The 24,867-nt window shown below is 42.3% G+C and overlaps 1 protein-coding gene across 5 annotated transcripts in view; it reads right to left on the minus strand.

Moving 5' to 3' along the window:
- Window positions 1-142: 142 nt before the first annotated feature.
- ACSS3 (acyl-CoA synthetase short chain family member 3) overlaps window positions 143-24,867 on the minus strand; it is a 149,680-nt gene continuing 124,955 nt past the window's right edge. For 2 of the 5 annotated variants that reach the window (XM_084957730.1, XM_003481763.5), the window contains 5 exons: window positions 17,598-17,679; window positions 14,737-14,859; window positions 3,662-3,761; window positions 3,401-3,576; window positions 143-2,547 (listed from right to left, as the gene is read on the minus strand). In XM_084957730.1, the coding sequence (XP_084813856.1) occupies window positions 2,479-2,547; window positions 3,401-3,576; window positions 3,662-3,761; window positions 14,737-14,859; window positions 17,598-17,679 (550 nt within the window). In that variant the 3' untranslated portion in view covers window positions 143-2,478. Of the gene's footprint in view, window positions 2,548-3,400; window positions 3,577-3,661; window positions 3,762-4,280; window positions 7,683-8,193; window positions 8,812-14,736; window positions 17,077-17,263; window positions 17,680-24,867 lie in introns of those variants that run through there. The other 3 variants (XR_014804590.1, XR_014804589.1, XM_021093057.2) reach the window with 3 other exon arrangements.

Below are 24,867 nucleotides of genomic sequence, written 5' to 3' on the forward strand. Positions count from 1 at the left end.
TAAAGCCTCTACACATATCATTTTCTATAGATAAAACAGCTTTTAAATGTAAATATCTCACCTGTACGTATTTAATACCCTTTCACAAGCAAAACAACTCATTGGCAAACACTGCTACAGATTTTAAAAGAAGATATTTACATTTTAATTTTTCAAGAATTTATTTTAGTAAGTGACATTTTTAGTAACATTGTTATTTTTGAAGACATTTAATTCAAAATGTACTACTGAGTACTTTACTACTGAGTGAAAATACTTAATGGTTAAGTATTAATAGAAAATTTGTTTTTCCTTCAAAAATTTAAGCCATCTGGTAACTTGACTGTATCTCTACTGCCCCATATTTAGACAGTACTTTGTCTGACCGTGCAAAGGAGATTAACTTCCTCAACCAGATAAAAGAAAACGTCCCTTCCACAGTCTTACGCACTGTTTCCCAATCCCACTTAACAGGAAAATAACTCAAGCCGGCTTGCCAAAGTGTCCCTTCAGATTTGATTACCAGGAAAAATGTGCAAGAGACTCAAAGATGTCACCTTTTCACAATTCTTGGATCTGCCTGAGTTTATACTTAACAAACCATCATACACATTCAGCTAAAGAATTTGCCATTTCAAATTAACTGAATTTTATACAAAAAATAGGGTAACATATTTTAATGCTAAAACACAGAAAAGAGGTATGATTTGTTAAGATTGCAGTTGTGATAATGGATACAATGTACCTAAGAGAAGAGACAGTTTAAGGAACCCGAGAGCTTCAAATTATACGTTGAATGTCTAACGGGTTTAACTTGGGCTACTACAATAATTAACAGGAACCATGAAGGGGATATATTTTTCAGATCTAACAATCTAAAAGTCACCTTTAGCAAATAACCATTCACTTTGAGGAGCCATACATTTTACAGTCTAAAGTCCAACCAAAAAAACTAACGTTTTCAGAATGTCTTTATACAAGCTGTAAGCAATTTTAGGAAAAAACAGTAAGCTCTTTTATCTCTCGGATATATTTCATATTCAGATTAGTATGATAAGACAATTGCTTTTAAAAATGACATTCCCAATGGACTGAAAGATTGAAGGATAATTTGAGAATTATCAAAGACTCAAATGGATATGGTATATTTTGGGGTTTAAATGTAGTCTTTGATAATTGATCTCATGTGGAACCCTAAGCAAACCAGATATTTAATAATCTATCTCTATCTACTCTCTGGTTAATTGACATATTATCCTAAGCTTAATAACAAAGACTCATCGTCAGTTATTTTTTTTAAACGCTCAACAGTTTACCTAAGTTTAAATAGAAAGATGTGCTTTGGACATGATATTTTTGGGTTTTTTTTTTTTTTTTTTTGGGTCTTAGGGCCGCACTCACAGCACATGGAGGTTCCCAGGCTAGGGGTGAATTAGAACTACAGTCACCAGCCTACACCACAGCCACAGCAATGCCAGATCCGAGCCGCGTCTGCAACCTACCCCACAGCTCCAGGCAACACCATATCCTCAACCGACTGATCAAGGCCAGGGATGGAACCCGCATCCTCATGGGTACCAGTCGGGTTTGTTAACCACTGAGCCATGACGGGAACTCCTTTACTTTACTTTCTTTTTCTTTTTGGATGTGAGTTTTTTAGTGAGTTATTTAAAAATTAGAGACCTCACATAACATGGATTTTGCGTTTCCCTTAAAACTCCTCCTGGTCGTGAACATAATGTAAAAAATGTTTACATTTCTTCCTAAGAGCTTTCCCTGCCAGTTTACCCATTGCTACATCATTGCCTTTTCTCCAAAAGAAGCTGAATCACTCAGAAATACACAGACAGCTAAGAACCCGATAGGAGGAGGGGCTCCAAAGAGCCTTCATCTCCAGGACGAAGAAAGAGGATGAACCCGCCTCTGGGTCTATTTCCCTTGACTGAGCACCAGGCACGACACCCGCTACCCAGCCCTCCCCTCAGGAAGGGGACTGATAACCAGACAGATTCTCCTACCAAAAGCATGTCTAGATGACAACCTAAAACTTTGTATCACAGCACTTTCATTTAAAATAACCAAGCATGCGGGCATCTCAAGAATATTAGAAAATACTCAGAATTTCTCCAAGAAAGGGGTAACTATTTTCTGACGTCAACTTGGGTTTTAGGTTTGGGGTCAAAGCTGCAGAGCCCCCCTTTAAGGAAGTGGCTTGATATTAGTGTCACTTTCAGTCAAAGTGGTTTTGTTTTTTCTTTTTTAGTGGGTACCAGTTTGAAAAATCATGCCTTAGATATATTTTTCTTAAATTGAAGTGCTGGCAAACCCATAATGAGATACCCTAGCAGCAACGGGTAAGAGTGCTAATTGGGCTGATCAAACAGAAGGCACAGGTCTTTATGATTCACATTTCAGTCTGCATGTAAATTATCTCTGGGAAAGAATTCCAAAACTTGGCTCCAATTAGAAACGGGATTCAAAAAAAGGAGAAACAAAAGGTCACAATGCCTGTTTCAGCACTTCTTCTATGTGCCCAAAAATGCTGGGGTCTTCGATCGTAGGAGTCACCTGGAAAGAAAATTTGAGTTAGACCAAAGCTCTCCCTTGAAACGCTTCCACCCGACATACACTGAACAGTTATATGCCATCCGGTATTTCCCATTCTCTTATATTCACATGGAAACATTCAAAAATAAGCAGCTTTGAACTTAATATTTTAAAATGTAGCCAATAGTAAAATAAATGGTTCCGTTAGGAAAACCATGGGTCCCCGCTGGTACTTTCTCCTATGGGCCTTTCAATGAGTCTCTATAAAGAAAAAAAAAAAAACTCTTTTTTTTCCTTCAGCCATACAACCACGCTACAGCTGCATCACTGTTTATTAGCTCTTGATGACTAAAAATATGAATACCTATGTATATTTAATGTGCACAAAAATTTAAAAATGCACATGCTTGAATCAGCCTCTATTTGCAAAAATAATTTTCACAAGAGGAAAAATGACAAGCGTATAAATCAATCATGACTTTTAAAATATCTATAGCCAGACTCAACTGTTTGCTTTCTCACTCACTCACAGTCAGGTGTAACTTCGGTGAAAGAAAGTTTTCCCTTAATTTAACAAGATGGAGTTTCCGTAAGTTTGTTTGAATTTCAACTTGCACATTCACTCACAGTAGAATACTTCTACACACTGGTTCTTATAATCAAAGCACATGGTCTTAATTAATTGGTGTCTCTGCAAAATCCTCATTCCTACAGAGAGAATGGCTATGCAAGTCTCCCTTATTACAAAAAGGGACTACTAGGTGTTTTTCAGGGATGTCGTTCATGCCTGAGAATCCTTTAAAGAGCTCTGTGGAGGCCACAGAATGGAGGCAAATATTTGAGGACGGAGCCCTCAGCATCCTGGGTGATGTACCTTGTACGGCTTGCCGTTGACGAGGGCGGACAGGGCGGCGCGGGGAATTTTGCCAGATCGGGTTTTGGGCAACTGTTGAACAAACACAGCTTTCCGAAAAGCAGCCACGGGGCCAATGCTCTGTCTGACATGTTGCACAATTTCTTCTAAAACTTGACCCTCTGTTATGTTTATGTCTGGGGAGAAAGTTCAGGTGGTGAGCTCGGAGGGCACCCCCATCACGCGTGGCCCAAACAGTCGGGGGGACAAAGATCGGCTCACCTTTTCTCAACACGCAGAGGGCTAGTGGCACATGGCCTTTCAAAGGATCCTCCTTGCCCACGACAGCACAGTCCGCCACGGTGCCATGGGAAAGGAGAGACTGCAATTTTAAAAGAACATTCTTTGAGAATATCTATACACACACACACACACGATATATGCACTTTCAACTGGGAACCAGAGCACACGTCAGAAAACTCCGAAACCCACTGCTGCCTCTGTGCCAGTTACTGCCAAGTTGCCGTGCACACCACCGGACCCGAGGGGAACCGTTAGCATCCCCATGGTAGTCACTGGCTAAAGGCTGACAGTAATTAAGACAAATTGCTGCGCTTACCTGGAAAGTAAGGCAATTATTTCGTCATCTCAATGGTTTATTAATGAAGCCAGGGAAACTGCCGTGGAGACCACTTGGGAACAAACGGCAACAGGCCTCAGAAGCAGATGGCCTCAGGGTGGCTTGGCTTCAGTGCTGGCTGCCATACGGACACCTTCCAGAGAACTCAAGGCAGCCCCATCCATAAACAGTGATTTTATTTCTGCCTCTGTCACTGAGCAATAAACAGCACACCTCTTTTTTTTTTGTTTGTTTTTTTGAGTGACCACCCATCACAGAGGATTTTCCAAAACTTGGAGAAGCAGCTAGACGTAGAGCGAAGACCTGACATCAGACAATCACCACTGTTGAGAAACTATTTTCATACTGTTCACTCTAAGCTCTAAATGCCTCAAAGGGAGAAACAGATATAGAATCACAAGAACCCACAGAATGGAGTGACCACATGAAATACGGAAGCTTAGGGTTAATTTTTTTTTTTTTTTTTTTTTTTTTGTCCTGTGATGGGACTTTTAAAAATGGTGAGGGAGTTCCTGCTGTGGCTTAGCTGGCTAAGAACCTGACTAGTTTCCATGATGATGTGGGTTCAATCCCCAGCCTCTCTCAGTGGGTTAAGCATCCAGTGTTGCCGCAAGCTGCAGCTCACGTCAAAGATGCAGCTCGGATCTGGCGTGGCTGTGGCTGTGGCTGTGGCTGTGGTGTAGACCAGCAGCTGTAGTTCTGATTTGACTCCTAGCCTGGGAACTTCCACATGCCACAGGTGCAGCCTCTCCCCAGCCCCCCCCAAAAAAGGTCAAAGGTCCTTTTCTGAGAGATTAATGTATATTTTGGTGGCTGGAGAAGAGAGTGAACGCATGTCACCATCAGCTCGTCTGCCAATCCTTCTTTCTCCTCCCATTCACTAATCCAGCAAACGTTTCCTAAATATCTCTGATTTTCCAACCTCCAGAGTTAATGCTAGGCTGCATGGTGAGCAAAGACAGGCTGAGTCCTGTCTTGTGGTGCTTACAGCCGGGGAGGGGAGGGGGGTATTAATAAATAACCATGAATAATTATTCTAAATATCTCAATATAACAGTGGTAGAGGCTCTGGGGAAATAACTTGGGTTTTTAACACGAGAGCAAAAGCCATCAACTTGGCAGAAGAACGTGATTCTCAGGGCAGCCTTCCCGGACGAACTGACAACGCGCTCGGGTCTAAAGGGTCTGGAGACAGGGGTGAGGCACGGAGGAGGGGTGCAGGCCCCTTGGCAAGACCGGGCCTGTAGTGTTCATATTTAAATGAGAGCAGCAGAGAGCCAGAGAGCCAAGGGGGCAAGAGGAAATGAAGCGGCAGAGGTGGAGAAGGACTATGCCAAGGTGGCACTGGGGAGCTCATAAAGCCCTTTCGAGAGGAAAGGAGGGGATGCGAGATTAGAACGGATGTTTTTAGAGTCGTTTTAGAGTCACAGAAAAACTGAGCAGCAAGGAAGGGGTTCCCATGTATCTCTCTCCCCCACTTACCCACAGCCTCCCCCAAACAAGAACCCCTCGCCTTAGAGGTACAGTCATGACAACGATGGCCACTGGGACACATCATTATCACCCATCATCCATAGGTGACATGAGACGTCCCTCTCGGTGTTGCATTCTCTCTGGGTCTCATGCCACGTGTCCATGAAGACAGAATTTCACAGAATAGTTGCCCTGCCCTAAAAATCCCCTGTGCTCTGCCTATTCACCCCTGACCTCCTGGGAACTTCTGGCAACCACTGAGTTTTTCTACTATCCCCAAAGTCCTCTGCTGTTACTCTAGCTGGAGTCACACAGTCTGTGGTCGTCACAGATGGCCTCTCTCACTTCAGAATGGATGCGAAACACACAGACGGACTTCGGTTTCACGGTGAAGAATAAACAGAGGGTCAGCGAGGGTGAGTGTCACGGTTTATGCAGGGAAACCGCTGCCGAGGCTGCCCACGGGGCACTGAGGTTACGGTCGCGGGTATAAAAAGATCACAGTGTTTCTTTAGAGACACACTGAGGAAAACTGGTTAAGCTGGATATGAAGCAAGAAGTCAGAGGGGTTACACGTGACTCTGTGGTTTTTGGCTTGAGCAGCTGGTTGGATGGCGGTGTCATTTTCTAAGCCAGAGACCGAGAGTGAGGGCGAGGCTTGCGAGAAACGAGCCTGTATTGAGTTGGAGATACTCCAGGGACGTCTCTCTCAGACATCCAGGTCGAGGCAACTGGATGTGAGAAGAGCCTTAATCTGGAGATCGGAATGCCATTAATGAGGAGAGTAATGGACCTATAGCACGGATGAAATTGTCTGAGGAGAAAGTTGTGAAAAGAAAAGATCAAAGTCAAAGAGCGACCACATGCAATGACGATATAAGAAAAGAAACGCTAACAGACTCAACTGAAAAGGCACAGTCCTCAGAGAGGGAGGAGAAAAACCAACACAATCAGGGACCTGCTACCAAAAAGCCCAAACTTTCCATCCCAGATGAAAAACTTATTATTTTTTTTTTTAGATGAAGCCAAGCTGAAAATGAGCTTTCTTTTCTCTGACCTCCTAGAAGACTCAGTGACCTGCCAGACATTGGGGTCAAACCCAGTGTCCTACCCCCCAATGCCCCTAACTCAGCATCGCCCCTAATCCTCTAGTCAGCATCAGCCGCAAAGCAATCATTCAGAGCTGCCCTCCGTGCAGCTTTTGGCTCCTACCGTGCTAGGGATAGTGCATGGCCAATAAATGGATACGTCTGGTCCTGTATGTGCCACCGGCTTCATTGCCGAGGAGAGGTGTCCAGGCCCTCTTTGCTGCAGTTGGGCCTGACTCAAAACCTACGAAACGCATCCTACGCAGACCATAATCCACCACCTTCTCTCCCTGCTTCGGGCTCAGCTCTCGGAACGGCGTCCACAGCTCTCCCCTTTTTAAGGTCTTGTTTACGTCTCAGCCCATGTGTGCAGGATGGAGACACACTTTCTTGCCAGAGCTGGGCTTCTGGCAGGGAGGGCTGTCTGTCCATCACGAGCCCACGGCAGAGAACCTGGTCTGCGGCAGGGAGGTCCCAGACTCGGTCAGTCCAATCTTTTAATCCCAACTCAGTCTCCCCTTAGAGTAGGGTAAAAAGCACGTGTACACAGCTAACCAGAGGATTAACGGTCAAAGCCCACTCACTAAAGCGTTGTTCACTCGTGCTGTGAGCCGCTATACCTCAATTTTTAAACTGCCAAGGTAGGCGTTCAATATTTATATATCAGAATATTGTGTGACCTATCCAGTGTGACCATAATTTTAACTAACGAAACTGAACATCAGAACTTCTGGTGTGCCATTCTTTCACCTTGCTATTTCAATTTCACCATGTTTGCATCCTGAGCCTTAGTGTTTTTAGAATTTGGTGGGAAAATGCTGGCTGGTTTTCCCTAAGGGCAGAGAGGATTTTAAAATCACAAGTAAAATACACAACACAATTCCTTATGATGTCAAAGTTTCAGGAGTTCCCATCGTGGCACAGTGGTTAACGAATCCAACTAGGAACCATGAGGTTGCGGGTTCGATCCCTGGCCTTGCTCAGTGGGTTAAGGATCCGGCGTTGCCGTGACCTGTGGTGTAGGTCACAGATGCGGCTCGGATCCCGTGTTGCTGTGGCTCTGGTGTAGGCCAGGGGCTGCAGCTCCAATTTGACCCCTAGCCTGGGAACCTCCATGTGCTACAGGTGCAGCTAGAAAAGACAAAAAAAAAAAAATATCGAAGTTTCCCATTTTTCGCCAAGTGAAAATAAATTCTTAAAAAACTTTGAGACACATCAGTTTTCAGAATGTGCCATCTGTAAATTAGGTTCATTATTATAATGGATAAAACATCATATTAATCTATCAGTGTTAAAAAGATGCCATAAAGGAAGGGAGGCAGTTTTCCATGTTGGCTCCACAACCAGTATTTGCATGCCAAGTAACGATTTCAACAACGGAATCGTCGAAAGGAAAGCATCAAAATATGTCTTGGCAACGTAAGAGGGGCAGAAGCCAAGTGAATGTCCTACGAGGGGGAAAAAAAATCAAAAGCCACATTCGTATGTCCCCTCCATATGCCATCCATGAAGCATCTGTGGCTAACTGCCATTCAAGCACCCCAAAAAGTGATACCACATAAGACGTAACTGTGTCACCAGAAGTGAGCATATAAACTTTAGGGAAACAGGTCTGGCAAATATCTGTCATTCATTGTTGCTGCCATTTTTGTGTAAACTGTAGTGCATTTAAAAGGTTTCATGGTTTGTGTGGGCTAAATTACACAGGTTTCTTAGTTACATTTTAAGTATTTTAATTTTAGAAAAATTAGTACAGGGAGTTCCCATCGTGTCCCAGTGGAAACGAATCCAACTAGGAACCATGACATTGCAGGTTCAAGCCCTGGCCTTGCTCAGTGGGTGAAGGATCTGGCATGGCTGTAGCTGTGGTGTAGGCTGACGGCTACAGCTCTGATGTGACCCCTAGCCTGGGACCCTCCATATGCTGTGGGTGCAGCCCTAAAAAGCAAAAAAAAAGTATAAATCAAGCCCCCTCATAAGACGCAAGGAGCTACACTCGCAATGGAAAGAGGAGGAATAGCGTTTTATTTCCTCTGACGTTGGCGTCATCTAGGCAACTGTCAGATCACACATCTTCATTACTATTCATATCAGGGCCCAGAAAAATCTTGAGCAATTTTACAACCATTTAAATCCAGTAGTTGTTTAATGCTGGGTAGAAATGAAATTGCATGGCGACTTTGTGGAATGTGCACTTTATGGAAAAATATCCCATCTTGAAGAAATCATTCCTAAAATAGAAAACAAAATAGCTAACTTGGAAAACAAACAGTGACGCTTTGGTCAAAAGAGGCTTCGAAAGGGCAAATTGTACATGAACACTGCCCTAGGCTTTAAACCCAGTATTTTAACACCAGATCTCCAAGTTCCCAAGGATACCAGGAGGATCATTGAACAAACTAAACCTTAAGCTACAAGGGAAAGAATGAAATCAGGAGCCCAATTTGTTCCCTGGAGATCTTTGTGAGAAAATATCTGCCAACCACAGTCAAAGAGAACTAAGCAAAGGCTCACATGGACGCCAAGGAATTTTGGCTCAAGACCAAAAGTAGCCGATGTGGGACACGATTTTCTTAAGAATATCTTGAACTTCCACCAAAGTTTTGCAAGTAGCCTAACCAGATGCTAGGCTTTCAAATATTAATTGACTGTTCAAAAAGGTTTGCTTGTTCCTTAGTATTTACAGAACACCTCATGATGTATGTTGGAATCTGCAAGGATAAGGTTCTCTTGAATTTATAAAAGCGATTCTAGGATTCCGTTTTCTTAGGTCAAGAACAGAAAAGAACAGTTTCCTGAAATGTTTTTGATGTAGTAATTTTAATAGAATTTCTGCTTGATTTCGTCTTATGTGAGGTAATAAACTGTCAAATCTTACTTTGGGAAATTGCATATGCCCAGATATTTTCACCATTTATAAAAACAACAGTCTATTTCCATTTTCTACAAATAAAAACTCTCTATGGATCAAGGCCCTCAGGTCCTACTTCAGAAAGTCAGAGGGGAATCCAGCACTCATTATTAAGAATCCTGGGAATGTGAGGTTAACAGATGCAAACTATTGCCTTTGGAATGGATAAGCAATGGCATCCTGCTGGACAGCACTGGGAACTAGGTCTAGTCACTTAGGATGGAAGATGATGGGGGATAATGAGAGAAAAAGAATGTATATGTGTGTGTGTGACTGGGTCACTTTGCTGAACAGTAGAAAATTGACAGAACACTGTCAACCAGCTATAAAGGAAAAAATGAAAATCATTAAAAAAAAAAAAATCCTGGAAAAGCATTTAACTACAAAATGAGGTCTGGTCACTTGAGTAAAAGTTAGTCATATCGTCAATATAAACATTTCATGTACATATTAATTACCCATTTGTGAAGCCATTTGTTAGGAGTTAGGAAAGAGCCAGTAAAAACGTTGGCTCACAACCCTCTAGTATATTCCAAAATAGAAAACACAAACTTGATATGAATTCAGATATTCATTTTCTTATTAGACATAATCGTACAATCAAAAGTTAATTATTTAATTTATATAAAGGGAGACATTCATTTCAAGAAGGCTTGAAGGCTGAGACAAAATTCCTCTTAGATGCCAGGAATTCTGGCCCATTTTTTTCAGTGTTGACGTTTTAACTGCCTGTCTCCTGCCTGCCTCAGTCTGCTGCTACACAGAGTGAGAGAGATGTCAGTGGGACCATAGCCAAGGACCAGGTACCTCTGACCCAGCTGTCACCTTCACTTCTAAAAACAAAAGAGAGCCCTAAGAATTCTGACTGATAGAGCTGTGCACATGTAACCTCTGCATTTTGATTAGCTGAGTCTGCCAGAAATGCAGCGGAATATTGGAGGTAATCTCCTACAAGCAAGAAATTAGAAGTGTATGCACTCGGAACCATCTTTTGTCAACACACCAAAACTCACGAAGCATCAATTTCAATTTCGGGTTCTCGCAAGATGCACAGTCAGTTAAAAACAATATTATAAAAGCATGTGAAAGTCACATGTTCCAAAACATTTTATTTATAAAATCCTTTCCTTTTACTCAAATAATAGCATCCTGACTGTCACTAAGAAAAAAAAAAAAAAAAAAAAAGCCTACATGACAAAAAATGTTAAGTCATGAAGTTAGGGCTGACGATAAGGACAACCTTTAGAGAAAGTGACCATTTTTAATTAGAAAAAAAGGGAACTAAACCAAGATTCTGCATATTCCAATCCCACTGCATTGTCAATCATGCTACTTAACACATTTTCTTTCACTTAAACTGCAGTTTGCCTCATTCCGTTTGAAAACGATTTGGGGTTTGGTTCTGGAAAAGAGAGAATATATACATTCCACCTCATCACTTGCATTAATTGCAAAGAAAACTCCAGCTAAAATATATGCCCACCAGACACTGTCAGCACTTGAGAGGCAAGCTGATGGCAAGTCCCCTGGTTTTTGTTTGTTTGCTTGTTTAGAGGTTTTTGGCTTTGGTTGTTGTTATCGTTTGTTGTCGGTTTCTTTTGCCTCCTCTATATTCTGGCCTGGGTTTTAGAGCAGTCCACAATGTGGAAGCAGCAATAAAAGAAGACAGAAAAAGCCTCAAGAAATGCCTACTGCTTCTACTAAGGTCCAAGAAAAGGAGCAGGGGCGCTGATGAACACAATCATTTTGATGTAATCCTCCCTCCCTCCAGATGAGCCCCAACAAAGAAGCTGCGCCCCCTTCTTTTCTGCTGAGCCGTAGTGACCTTCCCGACTGTCCACACCACACACCAGGTGAAGGCCAGCTGAAAAGCTGTGTCCTCTCCCTCTCCACCATCACCAGCAGCAGGGTCCTGGGGGTGGCGCCCTGGAGCTACCCGACATCTAGAGAACATGGAAAGATTCGCTGCCACTTGCCCTCCCCATCAGCAGCCATCCAGTCCCTGCTGACGACTTGCTCTGCCCTATACCAGGCAAACACTAGCAAAGCGACACTACGCAGGTAGACCTTGCAGGAATGGACCCCAGCAGGAGTAGGGAAGGCTAAAGCCCTATTTTATACCAAGAAGAGCAGTAAGGGGGAGCCCCGGGAATCAAAAAGTGAACGGTAGATGGTGGGGAAGGAGCTGGAGAAAGCGATTTATTTATTTATTTATTTTTTTACGGCCGCATCCATGGCATATGGAGGTTCCCAGGCTAGGGGTCTAATTGGAGCTGTAGCTGCCGGCCTACACCACAGCTCACGGCAACGCCAGATCCTTAACCCACTGAGCGAGCCAGGGATCGAACCCACAACCTCGTGGTTCCTAGTCAGATTCGTTTCTGCTGCACCACAATGGGAACTCCTGAAAGCAATACTTTAAATCTGAGTATGAAGTCCTGAGCCTACCCCGCAAGTTGTGCATCCATGAATCCAAACAGAATCAGCACAGCACAGATTTCGAGCACTTAACCTGAGTTTCAGATGGGCCTCTGGCAAAGAAACAAATGAGATGCCCCAGAAAAGCACTGTAAAGGCTTTGAAACTGTAAAGGCTTTGAAACTGGTAAGGATGGGCCATCATCCAAAAGTGTACAAACAATAAGCGATGGAGAGGGTGTGGAGAAAAAGGAACCCTATTACACTGTTGGTGGGATTGTAAATTGGTGCAACCCCTGTGGAAAGCAGTATGGAGATTCCTCAGAAAACTAAACACAGAACTACCATTTGATCCAGCAATCCCACTTCTGGGCATCTACCCAGAGAAAACCATGACTCCCAAAGACACATGTACTCCAATGTTCACTGCAGCACTATTTACAATAGCCAAGACATGGAAACAACCTAAATGTACACTGACAGAGGAGTGGATCAAGAAGATGTGGTACATATACACAATGGAATATTACTCAGCCATTAAAAAGAACGAAATACCGCCATTTTTTGCAATATGGATGGACCTAGAAACTATCATGCTAAGTGAAGTCAGCCATACAATGAGACACCAACATCAAATGCTTTCACTGACATGTGGAATCTGAAAAAAGGACAGACGGAACTTCTTTGCTGACTCACAGACATTGAAAAACTTACGGTCTCCAGAGGAGACAGTTTGGGGGTGTGGGGATGTGCTTGGGCTGTGGGATGGAAATCCTGTGAAATCAGATTGTTATGATCATTATACAACCACAGATGTGATAAATTCATTTGAGTAATAAAAAAAAATTTTAAAAAACTGGTAAGGATTGGTGATCTGATCTTAACTGGGCTGACCACCTGCTAAAACAAACAATCATAAGAACATAACCCCAGATGATTTTAAAAGGATCCATAAACTGCTAACGTAACAGTTAAAATATCCAGGAGAAAATGTAGGGCTACTGGACATAAAAACAATCAGGAAAACCTAAATACTTCTTAAGAAAAAAGCTAATCAGCAGATGCCAAATCCAAGATGATCCAAATATTACAACTATCAGACAAAGATTTTAATGTAGCTATTCTATCTGCAGGGGAATAAAACTTTTCTCATTGCTCCTGTACAAACCCTAGCCTCCTGACACTCTTCAAACACTGTGAGAATTTGATCTATAGCAGCTATTTGTTTAGTTAATTGCTCTGATAGGAGACGATTATAAAAAGGTCTAATTTCCCTGAGAGGTCAAATGAGTACAACCTAAACTAGACTCCTAGATTAAACTCTCCAGGTTTTGAGGAGACTGGCTCACTGTCTTCCTAGGTACTTACATGTCAGAAAAGACTTAGAACTTGGAAACATTTCTAGGTTGTCCAAGTTGAGACACACAGGGCTATCTGCCTCCTGGAGAGATGTTATGTACACATCAAAGAGCTGGAGTTTGGATTCAGGCCATTATGTTCCCAAGAAGACCTCTTTCGGAGGGGTGCAAGATAGCTGCCCCCTTCCTCCTTACAAGCAGAGAAAAATAATTTTCCCTCTCTCTCATCTATGGCATGTCTGTCGACTCATGTAGGAAAATTTCCAACATCATGAGCCACTACAGACTAGCAGACTACAAGCACAATGAGATACCATTACGCATCTCTCAGAATGGTTTAAATAAAGAACTACTACACAGCCGAGTGCTGATGAGGGTGAGAATAGCAACCTCCAGACACTGCTGGTGGGAATGTAAAATGGCACAGCCACTCTAGAAAACAGTTTGGCAGTTCTTTATAAATGGAGATGTATATTTGCCACGGAACCAGGCAAACTCACTATACGTATTTATTCTAGAGAAATGAAAACTATTCTTTTGCACAAAACCCTGTACTTGAATGCACATAACAGCATTAGATGCAACTGCCTCAAACTAGAAGCAACCCAAATATCCTTGCATGGGTGAAAGAAACATACATGGCTTAGTACATTCGCACCATGAACTGCTGCACAGCAATATAAAAGTATGAATTATTGATACACACGACAACTTGAATGGACTGCAAATGCATTTTCCTAAATGAAATAACTCAATCTCTAGAAGTTACATACTGTATTATTCCTTTTCTATGACATTCTAGAGGAGACAAAACCATAGAAACAGAAAAAAAATTAATGCTTCCCAGGGATTAGGGATGGGAGAGTCAGAATAAAAAGGGGACATTATGAAGAAATGTTTTGGCAATGCTGACATTTTTCTGTATCCTATCTGTTGGTGATGGTTACAAGAATCTACACTACAAGTAAAAATCTCATAGCATTATACAATAAAAATCGATTTTATTCTGTTTTAAGGTAAACAACCGAAAACATTTTAAACACTCTTCTGGGGACTTGGTGCAACTTCTATTGGTAGAAAAGTCTCAGGACTTAAGAGTATAATGAAATGTTTCCATCTCACACCAAGTAAAGACTATATGCAAATAGGAGCAAATCAAGAAGCTGGGAGCAATTATGTAGCAAGGATCAAGAAGCAAATGTATTCAGACTCTCCCAAAAATTACAAGTAGATGGAAATACTCGAAACGCCACACCTCCATGCAGGCAGGAATGGGAGAATGTGAGGAACAGGGAACAGGACAACCCACACGAGGGAAAGTGAGGTGACAAAGACACCAGAGGAACCCACCAAGCCTAGGCTTCAGGAAGGATCCAGTCATTTTCCAGGTGGGATGACTTAACCACAATATCAACTTTAGCTCCGATCCATCCCTAAACACTAGAATAAAAGACCAGTATTCAGCCATACCTCTTCAATGGCACCTGCAGAAATCCTGTGACCTGCAACATTTATCACGTCGTCAACACGAGACATAACATACACATAGCCTTCTTCATCCATGTAACCAGCATCCATGGTGTCATAGTAGCCCTGAAAACCAGAATAAACAATGTCTGACTAGCATGCGGCATTAGGTGACGTAATCAGCTTTAAGTTTCGTAAAACATAAAATGTGACACGAACAGATTTACTGTATGATTTGATTTTTTTTTCCCATAACCAGCCTATAGAATTAAACTACTTCTGATTTTGAAGGCTTTACTAGAATCTCTGCTCCCCTAACACCAAAATAAATTAAAGGGTTGATATATATGTTCAAGCTAAGTTGTGTTTGAACTTAGAGTTGTAAAGTTTATGAACCCAATTTCTTCCTTTTAATGCAGAAGTAAAAGTTCAATATTTCCAATATACTTTGATAGATTTCTTCTTTAATTGTGTTAATATTTAAAAGCTTTAAAGCTCTGAGTAACACAAAATAGACCACTAGTTTGTTAATGTGGATTTGGATTGGACTTGAACTTCTGTGAACTATAAATAGTAAGTATAATATTTAATTTTTAATCATCTCAGAGTAGCAGCATATTGTCATTGACCCAGATGTCACAAGAGAATGAAGAATCAAGCATAATAGAAATATAGAGTTCCCGTTGTGGCTTGGCAGGTTAGAACCCAACTAGTATCCATGAGGACACAGGTTCAATCCCTGGCCTTACTCAGTGAGTTAAGGATCTGGCAATGCCAAAAGCTGTGGTCACAGATGTGGCTCAGATATGGTGTTCCTGTGTCTGTAGGGTAGGCTGGCAGCTGCAGCTCTGATTCATCCCCTAGCCCAGGAACTCCCATATGCTGCAGGTGCAGCCTTAAAAAGAGAGCGAGAAAAAAAAGAAGTACTACCTCCCCTAATTCTTCTAAGTTACATTAATACCTATATCATGACCATGGGCTTCAGGACAAATTCAAGGGAGTCACTATTTGTATTTCTTCATCTCCCCCTAAGACTCCCTATGCTCATCTATTAAATGGGGTAATGCCTACATAAAAGGCAGTGAGAAGCTTCAACAAGATGGAGCATGTGAAAAAGGGCAGACCCTAGCACATCATAAGCCCTCAAGAACTGGCAGCTCTTACGGCAATTACTGTCAGAGAGACCACCTAAGCTTGAGAACAAGGGTCTGGAGCCCATCTCTAGGAGTCCACATGTCAGCTCTGTTATTTCTAAGGTCTGCGCAGGTTACTCAACCCTTCTGTGCTGTAATGAAGCCTTCGGATGAGAGGCCTGAGGTCAGGGTAACGAGACAGAGTAAAGAATCACGACATTCAGTTTCATCATAAACTGTGGCTTATGAGGCTTTGAAAGAGCCTGCAGGGCAGGGGTGGCCGTGCTGGACACCACACGCACATCCTGTTTGCGCCAGCAGGTTGTAATTCACCCTATCAGTGCTGTCTGGATTTGACGGTGGCCCGCAGACAGATTCAGCTGATTGGAAGTTTCCCTGCCACAGTCCCTGGGGGCGTGTTTAATCTCGGTTACCAAGGCCATTGCACCCTGAGATCTCTTTCTACAAGAAGCTATTTTAATTCTCGTCATTTGTCCAGTTGGTTAGGTTAGCTGTCCTTCACTCACAAATAAGAAAGACAGAAGGCTAAACACTCTGGCTCCCTTTTTTCAACACAATTCTAATCATCCATTCCTTTTTACCTAGTGCATAATGTGGACCAGGCCTCTCTCTCAGGGAAAGAAAGAGAGGTAGAAAGCCAGCAGAAAGATGATGCTTTTACAAACACAAACCACATGACCGTGGCTTGGAGGAACAGGTAAGTGACCAAACAGAACACAGGAAGATGCCCTTTGTCACCCAGAGCCCTGGAGGCTGTACGCTGACCACACTGCCTCTCTCCTGTATAGGTAACTTAAAATGGGACTTTAAAATCAAGAGCTCGGGAGTTCCCATCTTGGCTTAGCGGTAATGAGCCCGACTAGGATCCATGAGGACGTGGGTTCGATCCCTGGCCTCGTTCAGTAGATTAAGGATCCGGCATTGCCATGAGCTGTGGTGTAGGTCACAGACATGGCTGGGATCTGGCGTTGCTGTGGCGGTGGGGTAGGCCAGAGGCTACAGCTCCAACTGGACCCCTAGCCTGTGAAGCTCCATAATGCCGCAAGTGCAGCCCTAAAAAAAATTAAATTAAAAAAATTTAAAAAAAAATAATAAATACAGAGAACACTTAGGAAAGAAAGACGAAAACAGATAAAGGGATTTTAAAAGTACAAAGACAAAAACAGATAAAGGGATTTAAAAAGTACAGCTTTGTCTAGATACTCATGTTGCAACAGAAGAAAGGGTGGGTGAAAAACTGTAATTGTAATGTATACATGTAAGGATAACCTGGCCCCCTTGCTGTACAGTGGGAAAATAAAAAAAAAAAAAAAAAGGATAAAAAAAAAAAAACAACTATACCCTTACACTAAAAAAAATAAAAAAATAAAAAGTACAGCAGAGGAGGTGAAGAGGTTCCAACGACAGTGTCCAGCCCTCATCAGGGTCCTCCGTATGTGAAGGGGAAGCCAATGCAAGAAATTTCATAAAAAGTCTCCCAAAGTTTTAACTTAACAAAACCTTTCCTGATGGGACAGGTTGTTCAACTTCTCTCAGCAAAGCTGAGAAATGTGGGCCTTCTTATCCCTGCGATCTGGAAACTGCTCCAGATAACCTTTAAAAGTTGCTTTGTGACGTATGATTCTAAGAGCAAGCTGTTCAGTTTCATAGGCAAGAACTGCAGAGGAGTGCAAGAGATGATTTTTCAAAAAAATACCACGAAGTGCTTACAGGAAATTTTTCAAAGTATAAATGCTTGAATGCTTCCTGATTCTTCCAGAGTCCTGAAAACGCTCCAGGTGGTAATGGCAACCTTATATAAAAACAGAACAGTGAGAACCGTGATGAAAGTATCAATAAAGACAGATTGATTAGAGCTAATAACTTTCCACCGCTATAGATAATTACAGTTCAAAGCACACATTGAGTTGTAACCCCTGAATCTGCTGGACAGCTCATGTCTAATGAAGCTGAGTGGCTGACCATTACACAGCCAATCACAGAGGGATGACTTAGTTTCTGGGTAGGGCACAAAAGACACCCAAATTTGGCATTCCAATTTGGCAGCAATTATTGTTTTGGTAAGAAGCAAGACATGTGCAAAAAGGAACCAAAAATGCATCCCTGAATTACTTTTTAAGGGAAATATCCTTTCATCGTCGGCAAATATATTCATTTTCATCGGAAGGATCAAGGGACCCACTGCCAGCTTTGCCAGTCTGTGTCATGTTCCAATTAACCATCGCATGCACAATCTAATTAACGAGGCTCCCATTCTGGCGAGTCCCTCACTGTGCCTTCTGTTCTTCATTTTCATAATCATCCAGACCATGTGACTTCTCCCCATGAACACGTGATGAGACACGAGCGTATTAAAGAGAAGGTAACATGTATCTCTTTTCAGCAATGCATTTCCTCTTGCATATCCTTCTTTCCTCTCTACTATGAAACAGGGGGTACATACATGACAAAGGCTTAGTCATTACCTACCTCTCTCTCCCCGGAGGAAGTGCCACATGACAAAAACAATCACTCAATGTATGTTCTGGACACAGAAACTTTTTAGGTGCTTTATCGTTTGGAAATTTAGCTATTGGAAAACTTAAGAATTTTCAGGAGTATCCATTGGGGCCCAGACGGTTAAGGACCCAGATTATCTCTGTGAGGATGTGGATTCAACCCCTGGCTTTGCTCAGTGGGTTAAGGATACAGCATGGCCACAAGGTGTGGTGTAAGGTGCAGATGCAGTTTGGATCCAGCGTTGCTGTGGCTGTGGGGTAGGCCTGCACCTGCAACTCCAATTCAACCCCGAGCCTGGGAACTTCCAGGTGTGGCCGTAAAAAGAAAAAAAAAAAAATTTTTTTTTCAAAACCCTACCTTCCCATACTCACACACACACACACAAAAAGCAAGATGAAGTAATGACTTCGCAGTGCTGCTGTGAGAAAATGGAAAATGAAGTAGACATGGTTACTGCCAACATGAGGCAGCATCACACACCTTCCATCCAAGGATTAGACTCTGAGGCACGGAAGAGTACTCTCACATTCTCTCCGCAGAAAATGCTGTTCCCAGTGGGATCAGACACCCAGCTGGGATTGCCTGTTTCTACAACATCTAGCCTGCCCATAGGTCCTCCTTTGCTGGACTTTCTTTTTGCAATATTTTAAGATAGAAGAGTAAGGCTACATCACCATTTGTGGACCTTGTGTAATGACCTAAGTGCATGGAAAAGCATTCTATAAGCTGAAAGAAAGAAAAAAAAAGACCAGAGATGCTGCTACATTGTTGTTCCCACTGTTGTTACTGTTACTATTCATCACTAAACCTAAGCAAGCTGAAGCAGATATTCCATCACACTGTTTTGGTTTTTTTATTTTTGTTTTTGTTTTTATTTTGTCTTTTCTGTCCTTTTAGGGCTGCACCCACGGCATATGGAGGTTCCCAGGCTAGGGGTTGAATCAGAGCTGTGGCCGCCAGCCTACACCACAGCCACAGCAACACCAGGTCTGAGCTGAGTCTGCGACCTACACCACAGCTCACAGCAACACTGGATCCTTAACCCACTGAGGGAGGCCAGGCATCGAAGCCGCCTTTTATGTTATTTTAAACCAACTTTTCTGCGTTAAAGTTTTGAAATAATCATGAATATAATATCACCTTATCTGTTTGTTTTGTTAATATTTTAAAAGCAGGTGTAAAAATCATTATTAAACATTGAAATCTGACAGGAATACGGCAACCACTAAAAATCATTTATTTAGCAGCATTTTCAGGATGCTGAGGATAAACCAGCAAAGAGAACACTAAGAAGAAATGACACATCGAAAGCCTCCAAGGGCCAGAAGAGAAAATACTAATGAGTGAAACCAACTGGACTTAAAATCTACACTAGAACAATAAGCCCGACAGAGATGCATTGTGCGTGCATGTTATATAAGAAAGAAATTTCGGTTGTTCCCAAGAAATATATCAGATCATATAGCCTTTCTGTCCTTCATGACTACATGAACAGACACTTGGACATATAAAAATCTCTCTCTACAATAAGAAAAGAAAAAGGAAACTGGCAATTACCATTCAGGCTGTGTTGGGGACAACAGAGTAGAGGGGTTTGAGGTCAAGCTGAATGTACACATCAGGTCAAATGGGAGCCGCTGTTTATGTCTGCCCGATGTACAGGTACACAGAAATGCTGACCCAAAGCCTTAAACACACAGCACTGCCCATACAAGGCACTATGCATAGAGACGGGCATATGGGTAGAGAAGGGTCTCTCCCATTTCAGCTACCTCAAATCTAAGACTCTAGGTCACCAGCAACCAGACACTGCTTCTTCCCAGTACATGGAGACGCCTGAGCATCTGTAACAATCATCCAAATGCATCAGTACTTGGTGTTTAAGAATGTGGGCTGAGTCTCCTGGTGGCCCACAAGGTACCCAACGTGTACAATTCAATGTGTGCACATGGGGTCCGGCGTTTAGCATTTTCTGGTAAGAGGGATACTGGAGAGAAATGAAAAATCTTACACTTCCCAGAAGTTGGTTAAATTTGCAATCTCTACTCTTAAAGGATAATCTGTGTTTTCTCTTACTTCCTGAAAAGCATATGGTACTAGCCATTAGTAATACATAGATTATATTCTCATAATTAAAGCCTAGAAGATTACAAGTATAAGTAGCTATCCTCCAGAAAGAAATAAGCTTTAAGGATACCGGTTTTCTCAGTGGTTGCATCAAACTTTATATACCTGCATACATTTTCTAAAGAACAGGAAGAGTGCAGATTTTTATATCATCTTTCATCCCTGTGAGAAAAGTCTACATAAGTTTGGATATACCTAGAGATCTCTAGAATTAAGAATAGCATAGCAAGAGTATGATCCAGGGAGAAATAAAGAATAGGAAAGAAAAATCCAAGGCCAAACACCAGTATTACAGAGGAGCCAAAGAAAAAATAGACCATGTACAAAAATAAGAAGACAATCAGAGCTTTAAGAGAACTAGGAGAAAGCAGAAGCCTCCATGGAAGAGTTGTAATGCTGACTGGGTATCCAGCAAGGTCGAGTGAAGTAAGGGCACGTTGTGTTTGAAACTGGATGCAACAGAGAGCATGGAACTTCATGATTAAGATATTGTGAGAACCCCCAGCATCACCACTGCAGAGTGGAGCCTCTAACTAACGGCAGTGATCAAGGAGTAAGCAGGAAAGGAGGGGGCGGCAGGAAGGTTAGACCATTCTTGTCAAAAGTCTGTGGGTGACTAGAAGGAGAGGTGGAAGCTGGGGTTTCATGCAGAGAGGCAGGCTGATTTAAGACGGGGAAGACTGGAGCAGAAGTAGCCAGTGGAGACAGAATCAAGATTTGACAGAGAAGAAAAAACCAGAAGAATGATTTGCTTGTTTTATTTACTTATTCATGCATGCATGTATACATTAACTCATATATTTATCTTCCTCATTCAGTCGGTATTGGTTGGGCGTGGTGTGCCTCAGTTACTGTAGTGAAAGACATAAACTACTGTGTGAAATGCATGGAGATTCTGGCATATGTGCACTACAAGAAATGCGGTATTTTTAGGAGCTCCCTTGGGGTGCAGCAGGTTAACAATCTGGGTTGTCACTGGAGTGGCTCGGGTGGCTGCTATAGTGCTGGCTAGATCCCTGGCCTGGGAAGGTCCACATGTGGCAGGCACAGCCGAAAAAATAAATAAATAAACTTGTTTATTTTTTTTTCTTTTTAGGGCCGTACCCGTAGCACATGGAAGTTTCCAGGCTAGGAGCTGAATCGGAGCTACAGCTGCCGGCCTACACCACATCCACAGCAACACAGGATCTGAGCCACATCTGCAACCTACACTACAGCTCACGGCAACTGCGGATCCTAAACCCACTGAGCGAGGCCAGGGGTTGAACTCGCATCCTCATGGATACGAGTCGGGTTCATTAACCGCTGAGCCACAAAGGGAACTCCAAAACTTGCTATTTTAAAAAAATATAGATAAGGAGAAAGGCATAACAAACGGTGTCTATTTCATCAAATTAATGACATATTGTCAAAATGCAAACATCTAAGATGTTTGTCAGACAAGTTTTACGGCAGGTAGTTAAACCCTTTACTGCCGGGAATGCTTGGAAGGGATGTTTTTATCACCAGCCAAGGTATAATGGACCTGCTGCAAATGGCATCCTTGTCTGGTTCCACCTTTTTTGAGGTGCCTCCAGAAAACTACTTCATTATCCCCAAGTCTAACTGAGGAACAGGTTGGAACGCAAGATACAAAAGTGCAATTACAATTCGTAGGATAAAATAAGAGAATGCTATCTGTTCTTCACTAATAAAGTCTAGTATCTAAAATTCAGACGTCCTTTGAACACTGAAAAGGGATGCTCCATAAGAAACCTTGGAACATGCAATGCAATGGTCTGAAAGAAAAGCAGATGAGAAGACAGGGTTCCAGAACTGGAAGAAGCTGTGAATTCGTGAGTGTGTATAAAGTGTGTGAGAAGAGAAGCAATCATTTCCATCTCCAGCCAGAAGGTAGGTGTGCAGGAGCAAGAGCAGGACTTTTTTTTTTTTTTTTTTTTTTGACAGTATTCCAAATGAACATTTTTCTTGTTGCGCTCCTAATGATTATTCTCTATTAAATGAAGGTGTTCATTCTGGAACAGTAACTGCACTGGGCCTCTTTTTCTGAAGTTATAGAAAAAGAATACCTTTTTTGCAGTTGCAATAATATAAAAATTGATTGGGCTGGCAGAAGGAAGGACATTTGCTAAAAATACTGAAAGATACGCTGGCTAACGTTTATCCTCATCCTTCATACACAAGATCAAACGTTACCACCCGAGGTTCCGTCCCCAAGTCTTCCCGAAGTGAGAAGGGGAGTTTTGTTACCATCCATCCACCTCTGAATGAGGAGTTCCTCAGAGAATAAGCTTCTCGAAGGAACATTCTTCGGGGGAAGAGGAATACCTGAGGCAGCAGGTGGGTGTGTGGTGGGGGGCGGGGGGCGTTGAGGGAGAAGCATCATAGCGCTGAGAAATCCTTAAATAACTCATGAAGGAAGAGAATGCCCAGCACTGTTGAGGGTAAACACTCCTGACCAGTCTGGAATAGTAAGACCCCTAGACACCTCCAGTCCCGGATATAGGACAGCCTGTATTCACTGCTCCATCAAGAATCCTCACAGGAAACACAAATATATTGAAGGCATAACTCCTGTTCCCCAGGGAATTCTGAGGTCAGATCCCAACTTTGCACTCGCAGTACTTCCTATGAGGTCTTCAGGCTTTATTTGAGATTTTCACATGAAGCCGTGTTTAATCTCCCCAGAAGAAACTGATTAGGCCGTAATTTCTTTCTCTCTGGGCAGACAAAAGACTGGGTAAGAAATGTGAGTTCTAGCTGTGGCACTTCTAACAAGGTTAAGATTCCCATGTCGAAAGGTTCATTTGTGCCATATCTTAGATTCCAGATATAAGTGATATCATATGGTATTTGTCTTTCTCTTTCTGACTTACATCACTCAGTGTAACAGTCTCTAATAGAGAAGTTCCCATCGCGGCGCAGTGGTTAACGAATATGACTGGGAACCATGGGGTGGCGGGTTCGATCCCTGGCCTTGCTCAGTGGGTTGAGTAGCCAGCGTTGCTGTGAGCTGTGGTGTAGGTTGCAGACGTGGCTCGGATCCCGAGTGGCTGTGGCTCTGGCGTAGACCAGCGGATATGGCTCTGATTCGACCCCTAGCCTGGGAACCTCCATACACCGCGGGAGCGGCCCTAGAAAAAGGCAAAAAGGCAAAAAGCCAAAAAAAAAAAAAAAAAAGAGAGAGAGAGAGAGAGTCTCTAATAGATACAAACTATTGCCTTTGGAATGGATTAGCAATGAGATCCTGCGTGTAGCACTAAGAACTAAGTCTAGTCACTTATGATGGAGCCTGATCATGTGTGAAAATAGAATGTGTGTATGTATGCGTAACTGGGTCACCATGCTAGACAGTGGGAAAAAAATGCATTGGGGAAATAAGTATTAAAAATAATAATAATAATATATAATAGTTGGAAGAAGAAAAAGGAAAAAAAAAAAGATTCCCGTGTCGAAAATGAGATCGTATCTGTCCCACTGCCTACGTCACAGTGCTGATGGGACATCAACAGAGAACATACTGAAATCTGTACGAGGGATTCAGAAAGGAATGGGATTGCAATTATACGACATCCTCGGCTTATTCAAAGAACACACTGGTGGAGGAAGGCGGTTCTGCTCCTCACCCAAGATGGCACAATGAGGGACTAAATCCTCCCTGCAAAACTATGAAGATGGGAACAAACATGCTTAAGGACCAAGTGTTCAATTTCTGATTGAAGAGCCAGAGACCTATGGCTTTAATAGCAGGGAGTCCTGTGGTGTAGTTGCAGTTAAACTTTTCTCTTATGCCTGGCACAGTGTTGCCTCAAAATTACTGACTCATCATTTTATTTCTACACGCTGCAGCTCTGGATGACACAATTACCTTCCTAAATTCACGATCATTTTGTATTCAGAGTAATTCAAACACCATAACTTGCCTGCAACATTAACTGCCTGGAGTAAGTTTCAAAATCAAAAGAATTTTCTACTGCCATGCAGGCAGGTAGTTTCTCTTCTACCAGAAAGATACATCCTTTGAAAGCAAGAAATCTATGTGAACTGCAGGATTCATGTTTCTTACATCCTAGAGTCTATAGTAGCTGAAGAATCACCAAAATGTCTACTTTCTAGTTATGGGACCTCCAGAAGAGCAAAGCGGAGGTTTCTAGAAAAACTTACTAAAGGAGTGAAAAGAGCCAAAGTGACTCAAGATGTTCTTTTCAAAACCACCACACATCACTACTTCTGATCTGGGGCTGAGTCATCTTAATATGATACAATGAATCATTATACGCAGTATCTTGAAAAAAATGATTATAGCTTCAGATTTTAAAGAAACTGTCAGAGAAAGAGAGTTTTCAATGTTATT

The sequence above is a fragment of the Sus scrofa genome, chromosome 5 (assembly GCF_054392235.1).
Source record: "Sus scrofa isolate SSC_HxYL_T2T_F1_AM1 chromosome 5, Sscrofa_HxYL_maternal_Yorkshire_Landrace_v2.0, whole genome shotgun sequence".
In the NCBI taxonomy this organism is placed as follows: domain Eukaryota; kingdom Metazoa; phylum Chordata; class Mammalia; order Artiodactyla; family Suidae; genus Sus; species Sus scrofa.